At 40.9% G+C, this 19,136-nt stretch overlaps 1 protein-coding gene across 7 annotated transcripts in view; it reads right to left on the bottom strand.

Annotated features, from left to right (window-relative positions):
* Nucleotides 1–19,136, bottom strand: part of LOC124856743 (glutamate receptor-interacting protein 2-like) — a 328,206-nt gene that overhangs the window by 78,970 nt on the left and 230,100 nt on the right. For 2 of the 7 annotated variants that reach the window (XM_047347549.1, XM_047347551.1), the window contains exon 1: nt 5,436–5,522. The exons of the other annotated variants lie outside the window; for them this stretch is intronic. In XM_047347549.1, coding sequence (XP_047203505.1) covers nt 5,436–5,481 — 46 coding nt within the window. In that variant the 5' untranslated portion in view covers nt 5,482–5,522. Of the gene's footprint in view, nt 1–5,435; nt 5,523–19,136 lie in introns of those variants that run through there. 7 annotated transcript variants of the gene reach the window in all.

Below are 19,136 nucleotides of genomic sequence, written 5' to 3'. Positions count from 1 at the left end.
TCATTTATATGTTTGTTACGTGTATTATGTAACAAGAACTGAGGCAGCTCATTATCGCAACGAAAACATTTTATTTAGCTGTTAATGCCTGTTGTACACTTAAAAACATTTAGGTAGATTTATTTCATCCAGAAAATAAATAGCTGCACTCTGTTATTTAAGCACTGCAAGTTCATGTTTTTATTTACATGTACAGATACATCTTCATCTTTGTGCCAACTATCCTTTTTATCACTTTCCATCATGTATGTATATCCAGCTGAATCAAAGGTGCACATGTTGCCGTTATACTAAACAAGCCTCCCTTTTCTGCTGACACTGTAGTGAAATAAAATTAACATTTATTAGTAAGAGCTGCATTCATCTCCCAGTGCTTTCAAAGTGGTCGTGACTTAAACATAGTCTTAAAAGGCCACATTTATTCCAAGTTTCAGACTTTTTCCTGACAGAATTGACAGAAATATACAGTACATGGATGAGAGAAGCCTGGTTTTAAATCAAGGCCAATTAAGATTAAATACAAATGAAAGCAGAAAATAAGAGATGACTAAACTGAGGTAAATAAAATTTGTGTTAATCTGAATATAAATGCAAGATGATGATGCAAGTAATTTGCTACCATTTTAGGATTGCTACTGCCAATAGAAAAAACATTAAAGAAACATGATTTGTGGGTGAGGCTAGAACAGTAGGACTCAGGTAAAATTATGGAAAAACTTGCCAGAAGCAGGTGAGAAAAAGAAAATAATCATCATGATAGATTAAAATTTTAAAAAGTAGTGTATGATCAGTAGGTACGTTATTGACCTCAGTTTCCGGAGGTAAGCGAAGTGCTCAGTTATTAATTACCTCATTCCTCCAGAATTTAAACAGCCTGCCAGATAGTAACTAGTAACCACATACTGAACCACATGGACCTTCATCAACCACATCTCTTTAGCATTTTGCAATTAACGTCTTGGTCAGTAAAGTTATTTACTGATGAAAAATGGCTTTATGTCTCAAATGTAATACATACTGGCAAGCAAACATAATACATACCTTCCTAACCGAAGACCAATTAAAAACCAAGGAAAGATCATACCAAGGCCAAGTAAGATGTTTAAGTCCAAGACCCAGTTTTACCAGGTGTGAAATGTAGGATTATCATACTAGAGACATAAAATTATCGTATTTTGAGGGAAATTATCGTACACTCGTCATAACCAAAATAACAAGTCTGTTGATGTGTTGAAAAGCGTCTAACAGGCACTCGCAGCTTTGTGGCGTCAGTATGGAATGGATTTATCAACAGCTGCAGCCCCACAGTGCCGGGCTATGCTTCTTCTTCTTTTCTTTTCCTCAATCATGGGCAGGCGCAGTGGACTATTCAGCCAATCATGGCCCTTGTTCTGAGGCCAACGCATCACGTCACACGTAGGTCACATTTAGAAAAGCACGATTGGCTGGAATTTCCAGCATTTGTTTTTGAATCTGGACACAGATGCCTTCAAGGTTCACAAAAAAATTCCGACAGACTTTGGCGATAGGCTGATGACGACTGATTACAACCACACATTCACGGAACGGTCTAATTATCGTACATTTGGCCTTTTTTAGGAATATTGATCGTACATCGTACAGAGAGCAAAATTATCGTGCAAATACGATAATTATCGTACACCTGGCAACACTGCCAAGACCAAACCAATGAGTTCCTCTTTTCAAGACCATTGCTGTAATCATAATACTGTAGTTATTGCTGCAAATAACAAACAACTCTAAAGGGTACAGACATCTGAAGAAAATTAACTGACTTAGCGTTAGCTGCAGCCGGACTAAGTGGAGCCAATAGGTCGAGGTAGAGATCTTAACTACCATTTTGCTTTTGTTAAAAAAAAACATCCATATTTTTGCAATGGAAAATGTTTCTCTCTCTTGTTTTTGCATCCCTCTCATCTTCTCATCCTTGAAACATACGAGCACAGGTGGAAGTGTTACAAGTTTTGAAACTACAAAACTTTATTTGTTAAATAATATAAATGCAACCAGGAGTTTTACTCTAAGTTACAGTAAAAAAGGGATACTCCAGCTGTGATCTTGACTGGTCTCCAGAAAAAATTAAAATGCTGAGTCCAGCGCAGCCAAGACCGGTACAAGAGTGAGTACAAATGTAGTTGAGACCAAGACAAGACCATGACTATGAAAAAGGGATATCAAGACCACTTTTGAGAACAAGACTGATACTGAGTACCACAGCACTATTGGAAGGTATAACACTGATGTTTAGCTGAGCAATGTTGCACCAGTGTGGTTCATTTTAAAAGACTCTGTCAAGACTGCTTAACCTGGCAACAGAACCTAGAAACATGTACCCTAACAGAGTACCCTCTTCAACTTTTAGAGAAATTGCTTCCATTTTAATTAGGGGTATGTGGGAAGCCTTTAATATAACCAGCTTCCTCTGGGAAAACCACAGTAAATAAACATTTCAAAAAAGTTGGAGCTGGAGCTGGTAGAGACCCCTTTTAGATGTGTGATCATTTCATTTTGTTTCAACTTTATGAGAGTGCTGCACAGTTAAGTCCCATTGGTATTGTTTCCATTTGTTGGTGGAAATATCAGGTAGGAAAAAAAATCTAAGTGCTACAGCTGGGTATATAAAGACTTTTTCATACATTTAAAACTTTAACTTAATAAACTTTTTTCCAAATAAGGTTTAGTTTGCACACTTTTTCACAAAATAAAATAAAAATATTCACCACTTTGGATCTATTATGTGGTGTTGATAGAGGAAAGAAACCAAGTTGTCCAACACACAATAAAGTAAAGTTAATTAAGTCACCAAGTGTTTCCACAAGGAACTGCTGAAAAGGAAATCCAGCAAAAAAAAAACAAAAAAAAAAGTAAATATATACTTATATATATATATATATATATATATATATATATATATATATATATGACACTTTGACACTGTGGTGCTAAATACAAGATTCACAAAACAGAATTTTAGCACCATGGTTAGTAACTTCTATCCAGACAGGCATGAAAACCAAACGCCCACCCTTTTTCTACACCTGTTTGATTCTTGCAGGGTTATGCAGGGGGTAAAGCATTTGCATCAATTTTATGTTTTATGTTGGCAAAATACCAACAACATATTTGGTTAAAAAAAAAATACCCACTTATGGTGCAACAAATCATCTTTACCGAGAAGCAAAGTGGAATGTTTCAAGGAAAGTTACTGACTCTTCCATTCTATGACTCTTCCATTATTACTTAGCCTGAAATATGGTAAAGATTTGTAAATTCTTATTGAAAACCCTCTAAATCGTTTTATAAATAAAGACAATCATAATGATTTTTGTATGATTTTAATAAAAATGTTCTAATAGTGAGTTGAAAAACTCACTATAAGGACACTTATAGATGTCACTTAACAGTCTGTAAGAATTATAACGTGTGCAAACAGAGAGCAGCCTGCTTGCTGCAGGAGGCTCCATGTGGACAGGAAAAAAAATCATTTTTCAAAGTCACTATTTGTCAATTATTCCTGGGAGTTCAGGGTAGAACAGATTTAATTTGATTCCTCAAGAAAACCTGCAGGTTGTGGAAAATTATTAATCAGAAGTGGGTCCTACTGTTAAAAAAAAATCACAGGCACAGTCTCAGGGCTTTGCAGCATAACAAAGAAAAAACCGGTTTTTAACTACAGGCCCTTGCTTTTTATTTTCGCCAAACTGTGGAACAGTTCTCTGTGGGAGTATATGGTGACAGGAACTGGAAATGTTCTCATTCTTGTGTTGCCAAGAAACTTTATTCACCAATGATTTCCAGCATTGCTCTTCTGATGCATGTTTAGCATATGAAATTTGACAAAGCTTTGAAATTAGGATTATTTATGTTTGCAGTTTTTTTCAGTTTACAAATTAAAGGCAACGACTCAGATCAAACTGTAAGTTTATACTTGCTAACAAACAGAACCAAGTATTGTAGCGGACTTGGAAAATAGATTATGCAGCATTTGTGTAACCCCTAAATTTGCCCAGCTAAGCATAAATCTCATAAATAATAGTTGGATTTGGGTGTGATTAGTCTTTGTGTTCCAAACTGTGCAAACAACTTTCAGGATCCTACCTCTGCTGATATTTTGTAGAGCTCAGAAAATTAAATTGAACTGGTTTTAAAAAATGTCACTGACCACCTGCAGCATAATGTTCTACGTAAGTCATATGCCTCATAGCACTCCATAACATCACATTAAAGCTAATGACTCCATAACTCCGCTGTGTAGTTTTATAATCACTGTAGCCACGTAATAAACGTCCAAATCAAGTTAATGCGGAATCCACTGTCTTTATCCACTGTCTTTACCCACTAAAATCAATTTCAGTCTGCAGCTGTCAGAAGTAACACAATGCTCTGGTTTCCAGTGAGAGCCATCAACCCTTTGATGCGATGGAAATGTGACAGAGAAATCTCTGCAGCATTATTAACAGCAGGAAGATGTGACAGTGATTCATCCTCCGCACTGCGCTGCAACAGGGGCAACTTTAACTCACATTTCCGCAGGGGTAGTTAGACTGTCGTTATTATAGCCTACAGCCCAGGGTGGGCGGCAGTGCTCCCCGACAGGCCGATAGGCGGCGTTTTGTCCCCATTTGCCGCCCTCTCCAGCGCGTCTTCAGGCTTCACATCAAAGCAACGCATCTCCGAACTCATAAATAAATCAGCTGGAGTGGGAAAGAGGGAGCTGTGCTCCTCTCTAACAAAAACACAGAGCGGGGCGACTGGCGGAGGGTCGCATACAAGTTTTACTCAGCTTTAACAAAGGGATTTCATCAAGCGATCAGAAGGAACCAATCAGGATTATTTTCAGTAAATATCTGGTGCGACAGAAATCCTTAATGAATCCACAACAGGTGTAAGTCGGTGCCATCAGTTCGTCTGGAACACTCCGTCGTATGAAAGAAGAGTTGTGGAATTTCTCAGTTAATTAATCTAGTGGGAAATCGGTTCCCTGTGTTATGCTTTTGCACGCAAAAATTTAGGAGTAATTATTCTCGAACGCAAATGCAGTATTTGATCCAGTAAATAAACATAAAAACATTTCTAAAGCGCATCAAGCCACAAAGTTATCCACGAAACCTTAAGAAGCATTTAAATAAAAGTAGAATGTGACCAAATAATTCACCAAGACTCACCACTAATAAGTAGGCTACCGAGTGCGCTGCTACAGTGTACTGAAGCTGTTTTTCGGGTGTAAGGATCTACCTAACCCGAAATCCCAAACAACAACCTATTAGTGAAAGACAAACAAAAAGAAAAGAGTCCGAACAACTCAAATGAAGCAACCGACTGCGAAGTGCTGAGGGAACTTCAGGTTACAGTAAAAAGGGTAAAAACAAAACGTCTAATAAGGAGAAAATGCATTCTTTATGTGTTTTCCTCACCTTTTTGCAGAAGCCTCCTCTTTAAAATAGCCTGAAGAAAAAGCATTTTATCCCACACCAAGTCCGGTCTTGATAAGTAAATCTCTCCTCGTGGAAGAGCAGATGAGGAAGAGGGAGAACGAACTTGTCTCCTCTCTCCCCCTTTTCCACCCCCTCCCGCTCCTCTTTCTCCCCTTTCCCTCTCTCAAAGGGAAAGCCCTTCCTGTTGACACTAGCTGAACTGTGGAGTGTGTCCCCCCTGTCCTTAGATGAAAACAGGAGTAAACGCCGTGACTGTAATTGACTTTAATCAGCCTTTCACTTAGTCAGCTACTTTCAGTCTGGCTCTGTTCTGTCAGGGCTGATCCGTGTTTTAATGGTTTCCTTCTCATTTTCCTTTTGTGCTAATTTAATTACAACATTCTTACTATCTTTCCTTCCGTTTTCTCTTTCTCTCTCACTTTCTGTCGTTCTCCTATAGTTTCACTGCTGATTATGCAAAAAAAAAAAAAAAGAAAATTCTAGCTTGAAGCCTTGGGGACTTTTAATGCCCTAGTTTCTCCCTCTTTTCAGTATTTGTGTCTGTTAGGCTTGTATTATGTAGCAGGTCTGAAGTAAAAAACTGTTCTCCACCAGATCTGTGTTTATATTGATGAATATAGACCACTGCCACCTTTTAAGACTGAACCTCAGCACCATGGACAGTGACCATCACAGTCTGAATCCACTCGTTATTTGCTTCACCTGCTTAAATCTGTAGGCTCAAAATGGACTTAAACCTAATTATCCCACTGTGAAAAGATCACTAGGGAATAGGCAGGACTGCCAGTTTTCTGCAGTATTAATTTATAGGGGATAAACTGGATTCCAAAACTTGACAACCAGCAGAGCTTAATACGATGCTGCTGCACAGTCAGTGAGTCCTTCCAGGCTCTGGTGGGAACTTGAAAATATAACAACTCCTCTTCCAAGCAGTGCTGGTCAAGTAACAAACAAATCACAAATTTACATTCAATTTGAATCAAAAAAACACATCAGAAAGTTAATTCAGCATACATAAAATAAATAGATGATTGAAATGTAATTCCAACACAACTAATTTAAATCACATTTCTCAACCAGGTCAAAAGTGAAACAGCAATGTCCTTCTTTAGTGTGGAACATGAATGAAGAAAGTTAATACTCAGAGCTGAGTGCAACCTAGGAATACATATCAAGCATTTAATTATGTGGGTGCTTTAACTAAAAAATATTTGTGTAAAAAAACAATCAGATTTTTTTTTTTTTTTTGAATGAAAAAGGTATATTTCACAGACATACACTCAGTGGCCACTTTATTAGGTACACCTTGCTAGTACCGGGTTGGACCCCCTTTTGCCTTCAGAACTGCCTTAATCCTTTGTGGCATAGATTGAAAAAGGTAATGGAAACATTACTCAGAGAGTTTGGTCCATATTGACATGATAGCATCACACAGATGCTGCAGATTTGTCGGCTGCACATCCATGATGTGAATCTCCCGTTCCACCACATCCCGAAGGTGCTCTATTGGATTGAGATCTGATGACTGTGGAGGCCATTTGAGTACAGTGAAAATCATTGTCATGTTCAAGAAACCAGTCAGAGATGATTCCTGCTTTATGACATGGCGTGTTATCCTGCTGGAAGCAACCATCAGAAGATGGGTACACTGTGGTCATAAAGGGATGGACATGGTCAGCAACAATACTCAGGTAGGCTGTGGTTTTGACATGATGCTCAGTTGGTACTAAGGAGCCCAAAGTGAGCCAGGAAAACATCCCCCACAGCATTACACCACCACCACCAGCCTGAACTGTTGATACAAGGCAGGATGGATCCATGCTTTCATGTTGTTGACGCCAAATTCTGACCCTACCATCCGAACGTCGCAGCAGAAATCGAGACTCATCTGACCAGGCAACATTTTCCCAATTTTCTATTGTCCAATTTTGGTGAGCCTGTGCACATTGTAGCCTGAGTTTCCTGTTCTTAGCTGACAGGAGTGGCACCCGGTATGGTCTTCTGCTGCTGTAGCCCATCCGCCTCGAGGTTCGACGTGTTGTTCATTCAGAGATGCTCTTCTGCATGCCTTGGTTGTAACGAGTGGTTATTTGAGTTACTGTTGCCTTTCTATCAGCTTGCACCGGTGTGGCCATTCTCCTCTGACCTCTGGTATCAACAAGGCATTTGTGCCCACAGAACTGCCGCTCACTGGATATTTTCTCTTTTTCAGACCATTCTCTGTAAACCCTAGAGATGGTAGTGCGTGAAAATCCCAGTAGATCAGCAGTTTCTGAAATACTCAGACCAGCCCGTCTGGCACCAACAACCATGCCATGTTCAAAGTCACTTAAATCACCTTTCGTCCCCATTCTGATGCTCGGTTTGAACTGCAGCAGATCATCTTGATCATGTCTACATGCCTAAATGCATTGAGTTGCTGCCATGTGATTGGCTGATAAGAAATATTCATTAACGACCAGTTGGACAGGTGTATCTGTCTGTAGTGAAAGTGTAATTTTACACAATTTACTGAAAACAATCTTTTCGATGTTAATAAACTAGCATTCAAATACAAATATATTCGTATATGTAGAAGAAAATGCATTGTATCAATATATTTCTGTTTGTAAAATAAAAAAATAAGAACTTTGTATACTATAATAATAATGCAATAATAAAGCTAACATAAGGCCTGTGTCTGACCATGTGTTTCACTGACACAGGGCTTAAAAATATTTCTAGTGGTAAAGCTATGAAGAGTAGATTAGTCTCAATAAGCAGTGTTAGTAATTTCTTTAAAAGGAAGGCAAAGGCTTGTGTATTAGAATAATTGAAGAGAAAGTTGGTGTTGTTGAGGATGTTGCTTAGTCACTATTATATCATCGTTATCTTGGCAATGAGTTTTAATGTGATTGTGTTCAGTGAATATACATCCATCGATCTATTGTCTATACTCGCTTGTCCATATTGTTAGTCCTAATCAGGAGCATGTTGACTCTTTTTAAAGTGGATCAGATGACAAAGCTCACTGGCATTGTTTCACAAATACAGCTAATTTATGAATCATCAATTACAGCTCACTGAAATCATCACATGTTATCACAGAAACACCAAATGTCACAAACCATGATGAAGGAGCTTTTCATTTCCTATACAGTGGCTCTCAAAGTCTTTTAAACACCCCTGTTTAAACTTCTGATATCTGAGTCTTAAACAAATTATATTCAGAATTGTTCCACCTTTAATGTTTAAGGCAAGAGAAAAAAAAAAAAAACTGTAAGGGGGAACAATCTCAAAAGAAAGAAAATCAAATAAAAAGGTGATATTAGTTGGTGTGTATAAGTCTGTACAGCCGGTTATTGAGTTTTAAAATTTTTTCCTCTAGCATATTTGATTGTTTTTGAGATTAATTGTACAACATACAGGTCCTTCTCAAAATATTAGCATATTGTGATAAAGTTCATTATTTTCCATAATGTCATGATGAAAATTTAACATTCATATATTTTAGATTCCTTGCACACTAACTGAAATATTTCAGGTCTTTTATTGTCTTAATACGGATGATTTTGGCATACAGCTCATGAAAACCCAAAATTCCTATCTCACAAAATTAGCATATCATTAAAAGGGTCTCTAAACGAGCTATGAACCTAATCATCTGAATCAACGAGTTAACTCTAAACACCTGCAAAAGATTCGTGAGGCCTTTAAAACTCCCAGCCTGGTTCATCACTCAAAACCCCAATCATGGGTAAGACTGCCGACCTGACTGCTGTCCAGAAGGCCACTATTGACACCCTCAAGCAAGAGGGTAAGACACAGAAAGGAATTTCTGAACAAATAGGCTGTTCCCAGAGTGCTGTATCAAGGCACCTCAGTGGGAAGTCTGTGGGAAGGAAAAAGTGTGGCAGAAAATGCTGCACAATGAGAAGAGGTGACCGGACCCTGAGGAAGATTGTGGAGAAGGGCCGATTCCAGACCTTGGGGGACCTGCGGAAGCAGTGGACTGAGTCTGGAGTAGAAACATCCAGAGCCACCGTGCACAGGCGTGTGCAGGAAATGGGCTACAGGTGTCACATTCCCCAGGTCAAGCCACTTTTGAACCAGAAACAGCGGCAGAAGCGCCTGACCTGGGCTACAGAGAAGCAGCACTGGACTGTTGCTCAGTGGTCCAAAGTACTTTTTTCGGATGAAAGCAAATTCTGCATGTCATTCGGAAATCAAGGTGCCAGAGTCTGGAGGAAGACTGGGGAGAAGGAAATGCCAAAATGCCAGAAGTCCAGTGTCAAGTACCCACAGTCAGTGATGGTCTGGGGTGCCGTGTCAGCTGCTGGTGTTGGTCCACTGTGTTTTATCAAGGGCAGGGTCAATGCAGCTAGCTATCAGGAGCTTTTGGAGCACTTCATGCTTCCATCTGCTGAAAAGCTTTATGGAGATGAAGATTTCATTTTTCAGCACGACCTGGCACCTGCTCACAGTGTCTAATCCACTGGTAAATGGTTTACTGACCATGGTATCACTGTGCTCAATTGGCCTGCCAACTCTCCTGACCTGAACCCCATAGAGAATCTGTGGGATATTGTGAAGAGAACGTTGAGAGACTCAAGACCCAACACTCTGGATGAGCTAAAGGCCGCTATCAAAGCATCCTGGGCCTCCATAAGACCTCAGCAGTGCCACAGGCTGATTGCCTCCATGCCACGCCGCATTGAAGCAGTCATTTTTGCCGAAGGATTCCCGACCAAGTATTGAGTGCATAACTGTACATGATTATTTGAAGGTTGACGTTTTTTGAATTAAAAACACTTTTCTTTTTTTGGTCGGATGAAATATGCTAATTTTGTGAGATAGGAATTTTGGGTTTTCATGAGCTGTATGCCAAAATCATCCGTATTAAGACAATAAAAGACCTGCAATATTTCAGTTAGTGTGCAATGAATCTAAAATATATGAATATTAAATTTTCATCATTACATTATAGAAAATAATGAACTTTATCACAATATGCTAATTTTTTGAGAAGGACCTGTATATATATATATATATATATATATATATATATATATATATATATTTGTTTTGTGTTTCAAAGTTTAAGTAAAAAGAATCTTTTAAGTAAAATGAATCTTCTCAGGGGTGTTATTACTTTTAAGAGGAACTTTGCTAAGCTGCATTGTCTTTCAAACATAATCAGATCCTTGCACTTCTTTATATTGTTTCATGTTACAACAACAACTTTAAATGTCGTTTTTAAAATTTTATATGATAGACAGTGCTCCTTTTTGGCCTACGTGGCCAATAGTTTGTGTAGTAGAAAACTAGCATTGTCCAGACAGAAACATGGTGGATGCAGCATAATAATGAGAGGATACTTTTTTCCAGCAGGGGTACAGAGGCTGTTCAGGGTTAACGAGGAGATGGATGAAGTTACGTACATGGTTATTCTGGGAAAAAAACTGTGATAGGCACAATATTTTGCTTTATTAACTGTAGAAATCTAACTATAACTGAGATATTCTTTTATATGTTAGATGTTTTTCACTCAAAATGCATAACAACATAAATATAGATTTCTCTTGACAGTAAGCTAAGAGGCAGATGCTTATTAATGTACAGAAAATCTTAGAGAAAATGACAAGAATAAGTAACACAGTTCCTCTTCTCATTCGTTGAAGGCTCTGAGGACCACATGCTCTCTCATCTAAGATTCATCAATAACTGAAATTTTAGAGGAAGGAGCAATGATTCTTCTGAGGTTAATGAATAACATGTAGTGTCAATAAGAAGACTAACATGTATAAATAATTATCCCATCAATCTATTCTTTTAATTGGAAGTCTTTCTTTTTTGTTCAAAAATTTATTTTCTATTTAGGATATAGCTGGAAATTCTCTCAGGCATTAACATAACTTTTATAATTAAGCCAGATCTTGTCTGTTGCAATGAAACCAACTTTTCTCTGCGTTAAAACAAATTGCAGAAAGCAGAGTAAAAAGTATTTTTTGGTTTGATAAAACTATATTTTGAGCTAAGGTTTCATTACCTTGGTCTGTGAATTAAAACTTTGCTTTCTCAATGATGTGACGTTACAGATGGGAACTCTTTAAAGTGGACCGTGCCAAATGTGCATGTCTGTTTCATTTTACTTTTTAAGCTGATTTTTAAATGTAGGGTGTTCATTCCAGTTCTCGTTCTATCACTTTGATTTCAGACAGTGCTAAATAGACATTTGTTAAAGCAAACTAACTGCAAAGTGATTTTAACTTTAAATTCTAATGTGCATTGTACATTTAAGAAGTTTAAGTGTAAATCAAATATCATTTTTATTTTGTAATGTTAAGTTAGCAGATTCTTTTAAATGGTGTATTATCTCAGTGCATTTGACAATGCATGTTTGTCAGATTAAAAGTACCTTTTGAAAATAAAAACCTTTAAGCAAGTATTAAACATACTTTTCATACTTTTAAGCCCACATGATGTAATATGTCTGATGTAATATTCTAATCTTCTGAGAAAGTAAATGTTTTTATTAGAAGTAAGAGGAAAATCTTCAAAACTTACACAAATAAAGGCTTGAAAACAGCAGTCGATGTTTAAATAATCTAAATAATGTTTTTTACTTAGTAAACTGAGTTACTGAAATAAAGGAACTTTTCAAGAACCCCTAATGACGACTACAAAATTGAGGCACGTGACGTCGCCCGGTACGGCGGAGCCGGGGTCCCACCCTGGAGCCAGGCCTGGGGTCGGGACTCGTCGGAGAGCACCTGGTGGCTGGGTTGCTCCTCGCGGGACCCGACCAGGCCAAGCCCGAACAAGAGACGCGAGAGCATCCCCCAGTGGGCCCACCACCTGCAGGGAGAACCGTGAGGGACCGGTGCAAAGAGGATTGGGCGGCGGACGAAGGTGGAGACCCCGGCGGCCCGATCCCCAGATGCTTAGGCTGGCTCTAGGGACGTGGAATGTCACCTCGCTGGGGAGAAAGGAGCGTGAGCCTGTGCGGGAGGTCGAGAGATATCGACTAGAAATAGTCGGGCTCGCCTCCACACACAGCGTGGGCTTTGGAACCCATCTCCTCGAGAGGGGCTGGACTGTCTTCTACTCTGGAGTGGCCCACGGAGAGAGGCGGCGGGCTGGGGTGGGTTTGCTTGTTGCCCCCCAGCTCAGCCGTCTCGTGTTGGGGTTTACCCCAGTGGATGAGAGGGTCGCATCCCTGCGCCTTCGGGTTGGGGAGAGGTCTCTGACTGTCGTCTCGGCCTACGGGCCGAGTGGTAGTGCGGAGTACCCAGCCTTCTTGGCATCCCTGTCGGGGGTGCTGGATAGTGCCCCTCCTGGAGACTCCGTTATTCTGCTGGGGGACTTCAACGCCCACGTGGGAAACGACAGTGACACCTGGAGAGGCGTGATTGGGAGGAATGGCCTCCCCGATCTGAATCCGAGCGGTGTTTTGTTATTGGACTTCTGTGCTAATCACAGATTGTCCATAATGAACACCATGTTCAAACATAAGGGTGTCCATCAGTGCACTTGGCACCAGGACACCCTAGGCAGGAGGTCAATGATCGACTTTGTTGTCGTATCATCAGACCTTCGGCCGCATGTTTTGGACACTCGGGTGAAGAGAGGGGCTGAGCTGTCCACTGATCACCACCTGGTGGTGAGTTGGATTCGCTGGGGGAGGAGAAAGCCGGACAGACTTGGCAGGCCCAAGTGCATAGTGAGAGGTCTGCTGGGAACGTCTGGCGGACCCCTTGGCCAGGGATGTATTCAACTCTCACCACCGGGAGAGCTTTGACCAGATTCCGAGGGATGTTGGAGACATAGAGTCCGAGTTGACCATGTTCTCCACATCTTATGTCGATGCTGCTGCCCGTAGCTGCGGCCGTAAGGTCTGTGGTGGCTGTCGCGACGGCAATCTCCGAACCCGGGGGAGGACACCGGCAGTAAGGGATGCTGTCAAGCTGAAGAAGGAGTCCTATCGGCTGTGGTTGGCTTGTGGGACTCCTGAGGCGGCTGACGGGTACCGTGGGGCCAAGCGTGCTGCGGCCCAGGCGGTGGCAGAGGCAAAAACTCGGACCTGGGAGGAGTTCGGTGAGGCCATGGAGAAGGACTACCGGTTGGCTCCGAAGCGATTCTGGCAAACCGTCCGGCGCCTCAGGAGGGGGAAGCAGTGCTTCGCCAACACTGTTTACAGTGGGGGTGGGGAGCTGCTGACCTCGACTGGGGACATTATTGGGCGGTGGAAGGAGTACTTCGAGGATCTCCTCAATCCTGCCATCATGCATTCCCTGGTGGAAACAGAGGTTGGGGACTCGGTGTTGGACTCTTTCATCACCCAGGCTGAAGTCACCGAGGTGGTTAAAAAGCTCAGCGGTGGCAAGGCTTCGGGGTTGGATGAGATCCGCCCTGAGTACCTCAAGTCTTTGGATGTTGTAGGGCTGTCATGGTTGACACGCCTCTTCAACATTGCGTGGTGGACGGCGACAGTGCCTTTGGATTGGCAGACTGGGGTGGTGGTCCCCCTATATAAGAAGGGTGACCGGAGGGTGTGTTCCAACTACAAGGGGATCACACTCCTCAGCCTCCCTGGTAAGGCCTACGCCAGGGTATTGGAGAGGAGAGTCCAGCCGATAGTCGAACCCCGGCTTCAGGAGGAGTAGTGTGGTTTTCGTCCTGGCCGTGGGACACTGGACCAGCTCTATACCCTCTACAGGGTACTCAAGGGTTCGTGGGAGTTTGCCCAACCCAGTCCACATGTGTTTTGTGGACCTGGAGAAAGCATTTGACCGTGTCCCTCGTGATGCCCTGTGGGGGGTGCTCCAGGAGTATGGAATCGGTGGCACTTTACTAGGGGCCATCCGATCCCTGTACAAGCGGAGCAGGAGTTTGGTTTGCATTGCCGGCACTAAGTTGGACCTGTTCCCGGTGCATGTTGGACTCCGGCAGGGAGGGCCGCCCTTTGTCACCGGTCCTGTTCATAACTTTTATGGACAGGATTTCTAGGCGCCGCCAAGGGCCGGAGGGGGTAAGGTTTGTGGACCAGAGAATTTCATCTCTTCTTTTTGCAGATGACGTGGTCCTGCTGGCCACCTTCAGCCAAGACCTACAGCATGCACTGGGGCTGTTCGCAGCCGAGTGTGAAGCGGCTGGGATGAAGATCAGTTCCTCCAAGTCTGAGGCCATGGTTCTCTACCGGAAAAGGGTGGCTTATCCTCTTCAGGTTGGAGGGGAGTTCCTGCCTCAAGTGGAGGAGTTTAAGTATCTCGGGGTCTTGTTCGCGAGTGAGGGAAGAATGTAGCGGGAGATCGACAGACGGATCGGTGCGGCTGCCACAGTAATTGGGGCGCTGTGCCGGTCCGTTGTGGTGAAGAGAGAGCTGAGCTGAAAAGTGAAGCTCTCGATTTACCGGTCGGTCTACGTTCCTACCCTCACCTATGGTCATGAACTTTGGGTCATGACCGAAAGAACAAGCGGCTGAAATGAGCTTCCTCCGTAGGGTGGCCGGGCACTCCCTTAGAGATAGGGTGAGGAGCTCGGCCATCCGGGAGGGGCTCGGAGTAGAGCCGCTGCTCCTCCACATCGAGAGGAGCCAGTTGAGGTGGCTCGGGCATCTGTACCGGAAGCCTCCTGTACGCCTTCCTCAGGAGGTGTTCCAGGCACGTCCCACCGGGAGGAGGCCCAGGGGATGACCCAGGACACGCTAGAGGGACTATGTCTCTCGGCTGGCCTGGGAATGCCTTGGGCTCCCCCTGGAGGAGCTGGAAGAGGTGTCTGGGGAGAGGGATGTCTGGGCGTCTCTGCTGAGTCTGCTGCCCCCGCGACCCGGTCCTGGATAAAGCAGAAGATGACGAGTACGAGTACGAGGAACTTTTCAATAATATTCTAATTTATTGAGCTGCATCTGTACAAGGCAAGGGCAACAAAGCAAAAAGCTGAAGCAGATAATTGTTTTCTTCTTGACCTCTTCTCCTTTGTCCTTATTTTTGTCTGTTCTTTATTCATTAGGTGTCATCCTTTAAAATGCATGACCCTGTTGATGCACATGCTTCTTGGACACATTAGGTAATGCAAACCCGTAAAAGTTCTACCACAGTTAATAAGGATCCCACAGATGCATAAGTACATGCAGAAATTTGCACATGCAGTAATGAAAGATGTGCATGCTGTTTTGCTTAATGAGGATCAGAATTATGCATATACGCACAAAAACACACAAACATACACACACATGCACACATTAACAAACACAAATGCACGCGCACACACTCACACACACACACACACACACACACACACATCTTCTAAATACTTGTAGTTTAATGTATCCGATGAGACACTCCAGCCTCATTATTTGAACCTTTTTAGAAAAAATCCATAATTAGATTAGAATGCATTTTTAATGTTCAAAAAAATTGCAGCCAATCAGTAAAAATTAAGGTTGGTTATTGAAAATCAAATTAGCATTTTGTGGTTTCAGTTTTCTGCATTGCTGAATAGTTTTTACTTTGTAACTATAACAGCTACAGTTGTTATTTCTACACTTACTTACACCAGAGGGCGTCTAATAAGCGCTGGTGAAGTTTTGGTAAAAACTCTGAACACTTCAAAAGTCTTTTTCAGTTTGTGTCTGCAATAAAAATAAGTCATTAAATTGTCATATCTCAAAGAAAATAAAATTGCTTCTTGTTGTATCCCTCTATACTTGCGTGCACTAATTCATTTAAGATATGTCTTAGTGTGGGAATCAGACAGGAGGGATTTGTGTTTGATCACAGGTAGCAGAACTGTGGACAGGAAGAAATGTTCAAAAACGTGAGATATACAGAGGCAAAAACCAGAAGATTGTAAAAGAAACTGTTTCCTAAGACCTTCTTGCTACAAGCAACAGTGCTACTAACTGTGCAATGGTGCAGTGCATAAGCAATCCTAACAAACTGTAGTAATATTAAGTATATAACAAAATAAACCTGTTTTACTGATCTCTTTCTGTATGAGCTTGTTAATTAACTTGTGCAAAAGGGTAATATTGCTTGAAAAGTGTTTGTTATTAAAAAATATTCCAATGCTGAACGGAAATTAGAACTCCTGGACTATCAAATTAATCTTTTGTTGCATCTTAATGGGAAGTAAATAAGTTTTGTCGCAGAAGAATCTGTACTGCTTAAGTATGTTTGAATTTATAAAGTCACAGCGAGGCCTCAGTGATCCATTTCTTCACAACGCAAGTTTACTGTTGACTCAGCTATATTCGTGAACCACTTTGTTCAGAGCATTTTCAAACATATGTTTTGTGACGCTCAAATGTCTCTAAGAAAATATATATTTAGAAACACTGCTCTGATGTTTCTCCCCACTGTGTTCAGCTGAATCTTTTCAAAGCTTCTGCAGCATAATAACCATATTAGCATAACAACCCTAAAGTAAAATCACTTTAATTCTAAAATTATTGTTTTTAAGCTGCTATCACACTGTTTTTCTTGCTGTGCCTGTTAGTGTGTCTAAAAATAGTTTTTTTTAGTGCCTCTGGGCACAAAGAAATTAAGCACATCATGTGAAACATTAAGTCCTGACACCTCTATTAAGTAAACATGTAAATTTTGATCTGCCTGCTTTATATAGTTGATGTGTATTGGGATAAAGGGTGTAAAATTCACACTGCCTGAGGATTGTGTACTTCACTTTGCTATTCTTTCATTTTTTTGTCCATGCTTCGTACTTACACAGTCTTTGAGTGTGCCAAATTGGTCAAATAATTATTTACTTATATATTTAGAAATGTTCAGACTGCTGGTGGTCGGAGCAACTTGTTACATTTGAGATGAAGGTGAGTGAATCTTCTCTGGCGCAGACAGTGTTTGATGTTAGATCCATAGAAACCCAATCCAAGTGTTATTTCTTCCAGGCATCGTACCTTCCTATACTTTTAAAACACACATTGTGATAATGATGCGGGTATTAGATAGAGGATTTTTCCACTCATTGATTCATGGTTTTAGCACTTGATTTCTTTTCCTCTCGCATGTATGTTTTTTCAAACTTTTTACTTGCTTGTCAATGTTCACATTTCAAATTTTTCATTCTTTTTTTCCTGATTGTAATTATTTTCTGCCATATCTGCCTCTATCCCTTAACCATCCATTTGTCCTACCCCATGCGTTTTCATCGCACATCCATCCCTCACCTTTCTTTATTTTTCTCTAATGAGCAAAGTATCTGTTTCTGCTCCAGATATGTCATAAATCTCCCCTGACACAATCAAACATTCATCACAAACACACACAGCAGGCTCTGCCTCCACTCTGCTCTGAGGTTTCTGGGGATAGTTTGATGGTCTCATCACAAATTTGCTAAAAAAACAGTTTCTATATTTTTAGCCTACTTCTTGAATGACTGGATAATCCTGTTTGTACAATAACACATCATGTTACTATTACTGAAGTTGTGTTTTTATCAAGAGTCTACCTCTTGAAGACTGGAATAGCACCTTCAAATATATTCCGATTGCCTGACTTAGATGATTCACATTACGAAAAAGAGTTACAGAGCAAGGCAGAATGTGTTCCGCTAAAATAAGTTCCAAGAAATATGTCTTAATTTTCCTTTTAAATGGCAAGGCATGTTCGAAGCAAAGACTATAGGGATTTAAATTTAGACGATCTGTTCTCACAGCTACAAACCATTTAACAATAAGATTAGTGCAAAACATACCAGGCACCAGCACCTACTACGACAGTTGTCTTCTTTAATGTGGGCACAAGAGTGAATGTGTTTTGGCTTGAAGCTGTTGTCAGCAAAACCCAGCAAAGACTTTGCAAATGTAGATAAGCCATGAAGACATCAAAAGACACCAATCAAGAGTGAAACACAAAGTTTAACCAGAGGATTGTTACATTTATTTTTGGTCATCCAATAAAACATTGTTACAGGTAACAACGTTCATGTTCTTCTCAAAAAATGTTTAAAGTATTCTTTACTGCTGTTGTATTTAAGAAAGGACTGTCTTTTTCAAGTTTTTTTGACATATCTGTTAGAAACCATTAGGAGGAGCTGCAGCTCTAACAGGTCTTCCCGTTAAGCTTGGATTTTTATGCATTTAGCTAGACTTTGTGCTACAATGTTCAGTTAATGGCCTTCATTGACATTGTTCATTGTAAAAGAATTGTAAGAAAACCCTTGATTGTGAATCGGCCCTGTGCGGTCAGTCAGTTTGATTGGCTGACTGACGGGGGAGATGGTGCTCTCACCACCAACAATGACCTCCAACAAATATCAAGCTGATTCCTTGGGGAATCTTGCAGTGTAACTGCTGCTACAACTTTCATTTAAAACAGTGCAAGTATTCAAGCCCATTAAACTTTTTCTTGATTGATGAAAGATTTCATGTGACTGAGAAACACAAAGTTGTGTGTAACTGGGAGAAAAGAAAATGCATGGTTTTCAGTTTTTTTCACAAATATAAATCTGAAAAGTGTGGTGTGCCAAGGAATGTAACTTTGTTCTCATCTGAATAGACCACCTCCTACTACACATTTGCTGTGTCCCCTACATCGCTTGTGGTAAAGCACAGAGGGGAGTTCTTATGACTTATTTTCAACATCTGCTTTTCTCTTGTTTGTCTTCCATATAAAAGCCAGATTCATGGACTACATCACTAATAGTTGCTCTAATAATGAGCTCTTGATCTTTGCAGCTACC

The sequence above is a fragment of the Girardinichthys multiradiatus genome, chromosome 20 (assembly GCF_021462225.1).
Source record: "Girardinichthys multiradiatus isolate DD_20200921_A chromosome 20, DD_fGirMul_XY1, whole genome shotgun sequence".
Lineage (NCBI taxonomy): Eukaryota > Metazoa > Chordata > Actinopteri > Cyprinodontiformes > Goodeidae > Girardinichthys > Girardinichthys multiradiatus.
This window is presented reverse-complemented; position numbering and strand designations above follow the sequence as displayed.